Genomic DNA, 12,317 nt, shown 5'->3' with positions numbered 1-12,317 from the left:
TCAAAATTTCTCTATTTGCGGATGATGTGATGCTTACTCTCACTGACCTGTCGCCTTCCCTCCTGGGTATTATGCAGGAGCTCACTCAGTTCACTAAGGTCTCAGGACTCAAGGTCAACTATGACAAATCTGAAATTCTCAATCTTACGCTCCCAGAGCCAGAAGTGAGACAACTTCAGGGTCAGTTTCCTTTTAAGTGGGCCAAAGGAGCGATAAAATATTTGGGAGTGCGGATTGGGCCTAGATCTGATCAACTATTTCAATTAAATTATGCCAAGCTTGTCCAGTCCTTAAAGACGGATTTAGATAAGTGGAGCCGTCACACCAACTCGTGGTTGGGGCGAATTGCCATTGTTAAAATGAATATCTTACCCCGTTTTCTCTACTTTTTCACCACCATTCCTATTTACATCAAGCCAGAAATTCTTAACTATTGGCAACAAATTATTTTTGGGTTTATTTGGCGCAAGCAGCCACCACGGGTGGCACGAACTACTCTATACTTACCAAAAAACAGAGGCGGATTAAGTGTTCCTAACCTCAGCTGGTTTTATAGCGCAGCACAGTTAAGGGCCTTAGTGGTTATGCATAGATCGCAGGAGCTGCCTCAATGGATTCTCTTGGAGCAATCTATGGTTGGCGATATGCCATTATCAGCGCTACCCTGGCAGCCCGGAGGCACTTGGGATCCATTTTTATATTATCCCACAGCCTTGAGGACCACGGTCCAGGTGTGGTTGCAATGGAAACATAGACTAGTTGGAAAGGAAGACTATATGCTTCTGACACACCTTTTTACTAACTCCTTACTGCCTCGTACTGCACATTCGAAGGGGGTTCCTGAGTGGCTCACTGCAGGCATTATACTCATAGAACAGTTACAGGTGCAAGGGGCAATATTGTCCCGGGAGGAGCTGGGCCGTCTTTATGACCTATCTCCCATTGACTTCTTTTTATATGCTCAGATCTACCATGCCCTCCACCGTGCGTCCCAATTGGGCACTCTTAAATTGACTGGCTCTCTTTTTGAATCTTATTGTATGAATGCTCATCTTATGCAAGGGGTGATATCTAAGATCTATGCGTTACTAAATGGGCGGCAGCTTAGCTCCTTTCACCAACAAAAAGCGTGGGTTTCTGACTTCCAACGGGACCTAACAGATTTAGAGTGGGATGATATATTTACCAATGCCCACAAGTGCTCTATTTCAGCAGGTATTCAGGAAAATTGTTACAAGATGCTATATCGTTGGCACTATTCTCCTGTTCGTTTGCATCGTTTTCACTCGGCCTTTTCCGAGATGTGTTGGCGAGGATGCGGAGAACCTGGTACTTACTATCATATATGGTGGAGCTGTACTCACGAAGCTCAGTATTGGATAGCTGTTGCGGCATGGGTCTCAGATGTTTTGGGCGTCCTGATCAGGGCTACCCCATGGCATATCCTTTTACCCTTGTATATTGCAGATTTAAATAAAGATCATCAAAGGTTTGCACAACAAGTTTTTATTGCAGCACGTACAGAAATTGTGTTACACTGGAAGCAGAGCGCTGTACCTAGTATGACCAGGGTGCAAGCTAGGTTACATAGTTATTATCAGCTGAGTAGGCTTACAGCTGTGCATAATAACCGAATGGGGGCCTTTACAAAAACTTGGGAACCATATCAAACATGGCTTGCCTCTCATCAATAGTTTGCACAGTTTATTTCCCCTTAATATAGTGTTAGGAAATCCTGGGTCCCTGAAAGTTGGCGGCTCCTCCTAACACATCGTACAGGGCCGCACGCTTTTTGGTATGATGGATCTAGGATTATGGCACCAGGGTATTTTGGTTCCTGTCTTACTAGCTTTCTCAGAGAAGGACCAAAGCATTTTCTTTTTCTCATGACAATTGTACCCTCCTTGAGTTGATAACAATAGTGACGATTGCTTTACTTGCCCTTGTTTTTTTTTTGTTTTTTTTCTTTCACGAATGATGTTACCTCAGCATATTCATGTGTCTTATCTTATATCTTACCAGTTGTTTGGGGGTGGGGGGAAAGTTTGACTTTTTTACATTTACAAAATGGAGTATGAGGTTGTTTATGTTTTATGCTATGTATTTGTAAGACATATCCTGTGCCTAGCTTTTATTATGTATCTTGCTCTTTGGATATGTATGTTTTGCACCTCATGCCAATAAAACACTCTTAAATACAAAAAAAAAAGAATTTGCTAAAAATATATATTTGAGAATCAATTCTATCCTTTGGGCTTGTGTATCCCTTAAGGCAGACCCGCCTTCCAAGGGGGGCTGCCTTAAGGGATCCTAGCTACAGCTGCCACCATTGTATTCACCTTTGGCAATGGAAAGAGGCATTCCTGCAATTCCACAGGTAATGGGTCAGCTTGCTAAATACCCTTGGGCGTCTATATCCTGCTTCTGGCAAGTCCCATTCAGCCAGCATCATGGTCTCAATCTCTGAATGTAAAGGGAAAGAAGACAAAGACCTGCGTGAACCCTTTAAAATAGTCCCAATCAGGGTACGCATCAACCCTTTCCTCAGTCAGTCTCAAAGCTGACATTTACCTGAGAAATCAGGGCAGACATTTCCTCTTTATGGAACAGCCTAATGGAATTTTCTTCTTGCCCACCAGAGTGGATCTCTCCTTCTTCCAAAGAACCTGGGCTGCTAACAGTAAAATCCTCCTTGGTCAAAAATAATGAAGGATAAAAATTTGCCTGTGTATTTGAGGAGAGTTCTTAAGTATAATGAGTCTGGGAGGTACAGTATATCCTTATACACTGGGGGTGTTTTGCTGTGTATTGGGATGCTGGTCTTTACTGATTGGGAGGACGTTGCTGTTAAACGTCCTCCCAACAATCCTGTTGGGAGGACGTTTAACAGAGAAATATGATACAGCACTAAGCTAAGTAAACGACGAGAAAATATATTTAAATAATTAAGGAAGCATTTTGCTACATTGAAATAAATAAAAACAAATAAATGGGATTTTTAGATTTTGAATAAAAAAACAGGATGTAGGGTGGAATGTCAATGATTAAACATATGAACCAGACCAACATTAACTCAATGGATTTGAAGTCAATTGAGAGGGTCACTGAATGAGTCATCCACCTCCATCTTTAAAAATTTTTGTTTGAAAAAATAATAAAAATATATATTGGTAAAGTAAATAGAAAAACAGAAAAAACAAAGAAAAAATTGGTATCCCATAGAGATAGCTTTATGGATAATTTAAGAATAAAAGAGTTGAATGGGTATTTAGTACGGTAGTATAAAATGGGAAAGCCCCTTTGAGTACAGATTTAAATACAATTGGTCTTTATTGTATAGCAGGCCATGGTATTAAGCGACAGGTTGTAATGCTCATATTTTGCTCTGTGGTTTAAAATGAACAGTTAAAAGAAAAAAAATTAGCCTGTGCACTTGGATCTGTCTCCTTTGGCTCAGGCTCTCTCATCTTCTGTTTTTTCAGGCCAGTCTGTGCAGCAAAAACCTTTGCTTCAAAGTCATCTGAATCCCCTTTGGTTTGCATGTCTTGGAAAGCCTGGCGCAGGAAGTCAAAAACCTCAGGAGAAAACTCATCCCTTGATGCAGACTCACAGTTTTACGCAGTGCTCTGCTGAAATACTTCCTCTGGAATTAACTTCAGAGGGCTCTGTGATGAAGGTAAACTTGCTCTGCTTGCCTCAGCTGTCTCACACAGTGGCTTCAAAATGGCCACCACATCCCTAGTAACTGCTGAACCAGCATTCTTCTTCTTTGCTACATATGAGCATGGTGTCTTTGTTTAAATAGCCCCTGAATCACCAGAAGCACCTTTCTTAGGGAGAGAAGCACTAGAAGAGATCTCAGTCTCCATCGATGGTGAGAGGGAGCAATAACAGCAACTGCTAAACAATGTAATCACTACGGGAGTCAGAACAGCAATTAAAATGCAACACCAAAAACACCAGGGAACCCTCTGCTCTATGGTACAAGACCTTACCTCAAGCAGGCATAGAAGAATAAATATGGGAGTACTGGAAATTCAGCCTGATGCTCCCTTTTTAAAAAAAGAGTGCTTAGGAAGTACTCAATAAGCATCAATTGCTTTCATCCGAAAGTGAAAGAGTGAACTGATTTAGAATGAATGGCACGCTTCACTGCAGGAGAGCTGAACAGAAGGAGCATGGCCATGAATTAGAGGCAAGTGTAGAGACTTAACATAAAGAGAAAAGAAATGAACCATTATTTCTTAAAATTAAAATAAATTGGAAAATCCAGTGTGCTTGTGCTAACAACTAACCGTCCAGTAACTGGAGGCAGAGAACATTGGCTTTCTGAGATTCCATGGATGACATCCGTATATGATGTCATCAAACGAATTTACAACTCTGACTCCAGGAGGTGGATGAAGGATGATACCCACATGTTTCTGGACTGGTGGAGCATAGGACAAGGAAACTACAGATGCACTGAGCAAAAACAAGACAAAGAAGCAGGATAAGTCCCACTCCTTAGTAAAGGATTGGAAAAATATAGTCAACATGTACCACAGAATAAGCCTAGCTTTCCTAGTACCAAATGTATGACAACCATAAAACAGAACCCCTTATGCAAATCTCATTAGAGACCGATATTAAAAATGGCATTTAGCCACCTAAATGGTGCTATGGTCCAGCTATAGTCAGCAGGTGCCACTTAGCCACCTATGTGGCTTAGCTGGCTATGGTTTTAGCCAGACAAGTTAGAGGCGGGGAAGCACAGGATTTGGTGAGAGAGGTAACGGTGGTAGGGCCGCTTGGCCATAGTGATCATAATATGATCAAATTTGAATTAATGACTGGAAGTGGGGGACAGTAAGCAAATCCACGGCTCTTGTGCTAAACTTTCAAAAGGGAAACTTTGATAAAATGAGAAAAATAGTTAGAAAAAAACTGAATGGAGCAGCTACAAAGGTAAAAAGTGTGCAAGAGGCGTGGTCATTGTTAAAAAATACCATCCAAGAAGCACAGTCCAGATGTATTCCACACATTAAGAAAGGTGGAAGGAAGGCAAAACGATTACCGGCATGGTTAAAAGGGGAGGTGAAAGAGGCTATTTTAGCCAAAAGATCTTCATTCAAAAATTGGAAGAAGGATCCAACAGAAGAAAAGAGGATCATGCATAAGCATTGGCAAGTTAAATGTAAGACATTGATAAGACAGGCTAAGAGAGAATTTGAAAAGAAGTTGGCCATAGAGGCAAAATCTCACAGTAAAAACTTTTAAAAATATATCTGAAGCAAAAAGCCTGTGAGGGAGTCAGCTGGACCGTTAGATGATCGAGGGGTTAAAGGGGCACTTAGAGAATATAAGGCCATCGCGGAAAGATTAAACGATTTCTTTGCTTCGGTGTTTACTGAAGAGGATGTTGGGGAGATACCTGTTCGGGAGAAGGTTTTCATGGGTAATGATTCAGATGGACTGAACCAAATCACGGTGAACCTAGAAGTTGTGGTAGGCCTGATTGACAAAATGAAGAGTAGTAAATCACCTGGACCGGATGATATACACCCTAGAGTCCTGAAGGAAGTCAAAAATGAAATTTCAGACTTATTAGTAAAATTTGTAACCTATCATTAAAATCATTCATTGTACTTGGAGGGTAGCTAATGTAACCCCAATATTTAAAAAGGGATCCAGGGGCGATCCGGGAAACTACAGACCAGTTAGTCTGACTTCAGTGTCAGGAAAAATAGTGGAAAGTGTTCTAAATATCAAAATCACAGAACATATAGAAAGACATGGTTTAATGGAACAAAGTCAGCAAGGCTTTATCCAAGGCAAGTCTTGCCTTATAAATCTGCTTCACTTTTTTGAAGGAGTTAATAAACATGTAATAAACGTGCTCCTCCTTGGCCTTCCAGCTGCCTCAACGAAACCACTACAGATGCTTCAAAATGCCGCAGCAAGGATCCTTACTAACTCTCGGCGCAAGGACCACATCACACCAATCCTAAAAAACCTACATTGGCTACCTATCGACCACAGAATAATGTTCAAGACCTTATCCATCATCTACAAAAACATATATCACCGATCTACTCTACAACTCAAAATACCTCTCGAACTTCATGTGTCCACAAGACCGATCAGATCAACTTACAAAGGATCGCTCCATGCCCCCCCTAATAAATCCACTAGTCACACTTCCATCCAGAAACGAACCTTGTCCACGGCCGGACCGTATTATTGGAATCTTCTTCCCCCGGAACTTCCACAGGAACAATGCCCGTTTTCATTCAGAAAGAAACTAAAAACGTGGCTGTTCACCCAAGCCTTCCCTTAATGGACACCATACAAACAGCACAGTTATGCAATCCATTCTAACAGATCCCCCCCTCCTCCTCCCTCATTCGTGCCTGCAGCTTTATAGACTAAAGACTAATCTATTGTCTAAGCTTGCTACATTCGTTCCTATGTTAAACTTCGTTATGTTAAACTTAGTTATTTATAACTTATTATATTAATCGTATGCTTTTGCTCTCTACTCTCCCATTCTGTAAACTCCCTGTTCATTGTAACTTCATCTTCATAGTTAATTGGTTACCCCTTGTTTCAATGTAAACTGGTACGATAAGACACTAGTCTTGAGTATCGGTATATCAAAAGTATTTAAAATAAATAAAAAAATTTAAATGTAGATAAAGGTGAACCCGTAGCTGTAGTGTACTTGGATTTTCAGAAGGTGTTTGACAAAGTTCCTCATGAGAGGCTTCTAGGAAAAGTAAAAAGTCATGGGATAGGAGGCGATGTCCTTTTGTGGATTACAAACTAGTTAAAAGACAGGAAACAGAGAGTAGGATTAAATGAGAAATTTTCTCAGTGGAAGGGAGTGGGCAGTGGAGTGCCTCTGGGATCTGTATTGGGACCTGTACTTTTCAATATATTTATAAATGATCTGGAAAGAAATACGACGAGTGAGGTAATCAAATTTGCAGATGATACCAAATTGTTCAGAGTAGTTAAATCACTAGTGTATTGTGATAAATTGCAGGAAGATCTTGTGAGACTGGAAAATTGGGCATCCAAATGGCAGATGAAATTTAATGTGGATAAATGCAAGGTGATGCATATAGGGAAAAATAACCCATGCTATATTACACAATGTTGGGTTCCATATTAAGTGCTACAACCCAAGAAAGAGATCTAGGTGTCATAGTGGATAACACATTGAAATCGTCGGTTCAGTGTGCTGCGGCAGTCAAAAAAGCAAACAGAATGTTGGGAATTATTAGAAAGGGAATAGTGAATAAAACGGAAAATGTCATAATGCCTCTGTATCGCTCCATGGTGAGACCGCACCTTGAATACTGTGTACAATTCTGGTCGCCGCATCTCAAAAAAGATATAGTTGCGATGGAGAAGGTACAGAGAAGGGCGACCAAAATGATAAAGGGGATGGAACAGCTCCCCTATGAGGAAAGACTAAAGAGGTTAGGACTTTTCAGCTTGGAGAAGAGACGGCTGAGGGGGGATATGATAGAGGTCTTTAAAATCATGAGAGGTCTAGAATGGGTAGATGTCAATCGGTTATTTACTCTTTCGGATAATAGAAGGACTAGGGGGCACTCCATGAAGTTAGCATGGGGTATATTTAAAACTAATCGGAGAAAGTTCTTTTTCATTCAACGCACAATTAAACTCGGGAATATGTTTCCAGGGGATATGGCTAGTGCAGTTAGTGTAGCTGGGTTTAAAAAAGGATTGGATAAGTTCTTGGAGGAGAAGTCCATTACCTGCTATTAATTAAGTTGACTTAGAAAATAGCCATTGCTATTACTAGCAACAGTAACATGGAATAGACTTAGTTTTGGGGTACTTGCCAGGTTCTTATGGCCTGGATTGGCTACTGTTGGAAACAGGATGCTGGGGTTGATGGACCCTTGGTCTGACCCAGTATGCATGTTTTTATGTTCTTATGAGTTGGCTGGATAAATTAACCAACTAACTCAATATTCAGAGTTAGCTAGTTGATTTAACCAGCCAACTCTAGTTGGGTGAAAGGGCTGTCATAAAGTTTGCCAGTTATACATAACTGGATAACTTTAAGATAGACAGGTATATTCAGCGGCGCAGCTGTGCCGCTGAACATACAGCACTAGTCAGCCAGTTATGTATAACTGGCTAACTAGCAGAGCCATGTGATGGCTGAATATGGACCTCATTAATATTCATTGTGGATATTGTGCAAATAAAAAGAGTCTGAGGTCCCAGGGACTGATATTTGACCCTCTTGCATTTGTAATATTGATCCATAAAAAGGAAAAAAACAAATGAAAAATGAAAAAAATTACAAAGAAATGTAGAAAGATTTTACTGTGGGAAAAGACTTTGCAACTTGTTTGGCTAGGGCTGAAGAAGATGCATCATTTTAGGAAGTATAGACACTTTCATAGTCAATACAAACATCCAACTGTGCCATATATTTTCAGCTTGGCATTAAGGGTTAAAATAAGGGCAACTAAATTAAGCATATCTGCAAGGAATAGGTGGATTTCTAGAATGGAAGAATTTCCTCTGTCCTAGAAGGATGACAACTAGAATTCTCTTCTCTTCCTCAATAAAGTACTCACAAAATTAAGCTGTTTCACAACATCGTCAATGATTCCCCGCCGTCTCAGGGCCTTCAGCAGATCTTCCTCCGATAAATGCTGGCTTTCTGGCCCCAGTTCTTCATGCAAAGTTTCAGCCAGGACCTCTCGAATCCTGCCGTGGACATCCATCTAAGCATACCAACACAGTTATAAGCCAACTCTAATTCTCTTTCATACAGAAACATGACACCATCTCTAAAGCCCCCATAGTGTAATAACATCTGACAGACAAGGTCCCAGAAACCAAGCACAATGCAAATCTGCTCACCGACATTTTTTCTTTGTAATTCATATATTTGAAATTTGTGCTGAGACTAAGAATACTGAAAGCTAGTGAAATATGTATCTTACCCGGGTATAACTTATCCAGCAAAGTTGCATGGGATATTCAGCAGCATGGGTATGCCGCTGAATATCCCATAAACGTTGTTACTTAGCCAGTTAAGATAGACCAGTTCTGTGACAGGTCTAATTTATCTGATTAACTTAACCAGATAAGAGTGAATATCACTACTTATCTGGTTAAGTTAACTGAATATATAGAGCAGCCCCATCTGCTCACTGCCCACTACTGACTATCAGATAAGTGACTTATCTAGCTAAGTGGCGGCTGCTAAGCATAGCCATAAACTCAGCAGCTGTCACTTAGTCGGTTAAGTTAGATTTATCCAGCTAATAAGTGCTAAATGCGCTCTGAATATTGGCCTCAAAGTATATAGGAGGCAAGTTTCAAATATTTGCAGGTAGTTGCAAAGTTCACAGGTACCTTCCCTTTGAAAACTGTCTAAGGAAAAGGTATGCATAGACATTTGCACCTGAATTTTTCAGATACTTTCCCCTGTAAAACCCCTGTAAAACATACTTTTGACTCCCTGCCTGCTTTTCCTATGGGTAAAAGTACTTGCAATGTTGATCCCTGCATGTCCTTTTACAAAGGAAAACGTGGGGAATTTTTAGAAAGCCAGTTTACCCAGGCAAATAGCCATTTATCCAGGCAAAAGGTGTAGGAAGCCTTGCAGATTACTGAAAGGCCTAACTGAAATTATAACAGAAAAATAACTGACATGATAATGCAGAAGATGAAATTCCCAGCCTAAATTCTAGTGAAGAGAGAAAAACTGCCATATAAATAAAATGATGGAATTTCTTCATAAGGCTTTTTTTTTTTGCACTCATATCTTTATTAAATTTTCAATTAATACAACTTGATTTCCTTCTTTTGAAAATTCCCCTCATAGCAGCCTAGAATTTTTTTCAGTTACTTATATACTGCCTTTTTTTGATCCAGCAGTTTCCTCCTGCTACTTTTCAATTCTAGTTCATTCGGCAATGACCTGGCATAATCAGCCTTCATTTACAGTTACCCAGGGATTTTCTCTCCTATTTTATACCTCCTCTGCCTCAACAGACCTATTCTGGTCATGGCAACAAGAATCCTGGACCCAGGAAACAAAATGGAAGCCGATCCAAAGTGGCACAGTAGCACCCAGGAAACAAAGATCGGTAGAAGCAAAGGGGCGGATTTTCAGACTCCGCGAATAGGCCTACTTTTGTTTGCGCTCCAGGCGCAAACAAAAGTACGCTGAATTTTAGTAGATACACGCGGAGCCGCGCGTATCTGCTAAAAACCTGGATCGGCGCGCGCAAGGCTATCGATTTTGTATAGCCGGCGCGCGCCGAGCCGCGCAGCCTACCCCCGTTCCCTCCAAGGCCGCTCCGAAATCGGAGCGGCCTTGGAGGGAATCCTCTAACGCCCTCCCCTCACCTTCCACTCCCTTCCTCTACCTAACCCACCCGCCCGGCCCTGTCTACACCCCCCCCTTACCTTTCTCCGGGGATTTACGCCTCCCGGAGGGAGAAGTAAATCCCCGCGCGCGAGCGGGCCTCCTGTGCGCCGGGCCGCGACCTGGGGGCGGGTACGGAGGGCGCGGCCACGCCCCCGGACCGCCCCGGGCCGTAGCCACGCCCCCGTACCCGCCCCCAAAACGCTGCCGACACGCCCCCGAAACGCCGCGACGACCGGGCCCGCCCCCCTCGGAGAACCCTGGGACTTACGCGAGTCCCGGGGCTCTGCGCGCGCCGGTAGGCCTATGTAAAATAGGCTCACCGGCACGCAGGGCCCTGCTCGCCTAAATCCGCCCGGTTTTGGGCGGATTTAGGCGAGCAGGGCTCTGAAAATCCGCCCCAAAGATTCCTTTATTGATTTAGTAGCAGTAGGAGCCCGACTCTGGCCAAGTTTCACTCATTGAGATGAGCTGCCTCAGGGGCTACAATGATTTTTTTTTAAATATTGTTTATTAGGGATACTGTAGCAAAACAAATGACAATGTTCAATTAACATACACCGATACAGTACTCCTATACATTTTTCTATTATAACTTCCCCCACTCCCCCTACCCCCCCTCCCCCCCCGGGAGCTGGAGCAGAAAGCTAAAAAAAAATGGAGAAATTACTTACCTGATAATTTCGTTTTCCTTAGTGTAGACAGATGGACTCAGGACCAATGGGTATAGTGTATTCCTGATAGCAGTTGGAGACGGAGTCAGATTTCAATCTGACGTCAGCCTACATATACCCGTGCAGGAAGCTCTGCTCTTCAGTATTCTCCTCGAAAAGCAATTGTGGATATATGTGTGTTTTAATAACTTGATTAATTTAGCTAACTTGATTAACTTGAATAACTTGACAAATTTTCGCCTGGTTGAACTTGTTTCCAACTGGAGACCGCCAGTGCACTCAACCGAATAATGCCGACAACCGGCAACTATGGGTGTTTTAAACTAGGGGCAAAACCTGGCTTACCCGTGCTAGTCTTGCTTTCGGGGATTGTCCCCCGAGGTATCTGGATTTTGGGGCAGCCGTGGGCGGGATGCTGAGTCCATCTGTCTACACTAAGGAAAATGAAATTATCAGGTAAGTAATTTCTCCATTTCCTAGTGTGTAGCATATGGACTCAGGACCAATGGGATGTACAAAAGCTACTCCCGAACTGGGTGGGAGGCTGCCTGTGGCCCACTTAGTACTGCCCTTGCAAATGCTGTGTCCTCCTGGGCCTGAACATCCAGGTGGTAGAACCTCGAGAAGGTGTGAATGAAGGACCACGTCGCCACCCGACAGATCTCGGCGGGTGACAGCATCTTGGTTTCTGCCCAGGATACTGCCTGGGCCCTTGTGGAATGGGTCTTGACTTGTAGAGGTGGAGGCTTTCCTGCCTCTGCATAGGCCGTCTTGATTACTTCTTTGACCCAGCAGGCTATGGTTGCCCGAGAGGCTGCTTCCCCTTGTTTCTTCCCGCTGTGAAGTACGAATGGGTGGTCCGTCTTTCTTACGGATTCCGATCTTTCCAGGTATCGGACTAGGAGTCTGCCAACGTTCAGATGGCGAAGAAGGTGTGAGTCTTCCAAGTCCTTATGCTTGTCTGGAGATGGCAGGAAGATGGTTTGGTTTAGATGGAAATGAGAAACCACCTTGGGAAAGAAGGAGGGGACAGTGTGGAGCTGTATGAATCCCGGTGTGAATCTAAGGAACAGTTCCCGACAGGATAGTGCTTGAAGTTTGGAGATGCGACGGGCTGAACTTATTGCCACTAGGAATGCAGTCTTCAAGGTCAGGAGCCGTAATGACAGACCGCCTGTGGGTTTGAACGAAGCTCCTGCCAGGAAGTCTAGTACTAGATTGAGATTCCATAG

The 12,317-nt window shown here is 42.7% G+C and overlaps 1 protein-coding gene across 1 annotated transcript in view; it reads right to left on the bottom strand.

Annotated features, from left to right (window-relative positions):
- The window catches only part of CEP76 (centrosomal protein 76), a 135,730-nt gene that overhangs the window by 118,214 nt on the left and 5,199 nt on the right, over positions 1–12,317 (bottom strand). Inside the window, exon 2 of the mRNA XM_029590954.1 lies at positions 8,607–8,756. Coding sequence (XP_029446814.1) covers positions 8,607–8,756 — 150 coding nt within the window. The remainder of the gene's footprint in view (positions 1–8,606; positions 8,757–12,317) is intronic.

The sequence above is a fragment of the Rhinatrema bivittatum genome, chromosome 2 (assembly GCF_901001135.1).
Source record: "Rhinatrema bivittatum chromosome 2, aRhiBiv1.1, whole genome shotgun sequence".
NCBI classification, from domain to species: Eukaryota; Metazoa; Chordata; class Amphibia; order Gymnophiona; family Rhinatrematidae; genus Rhinatrema; species Rhinatrema bivittatum.
Note: the sequence above shows the minus strand (reverse complement) of the source record. Positions and strands in the feature narration are given on the sequence as shown.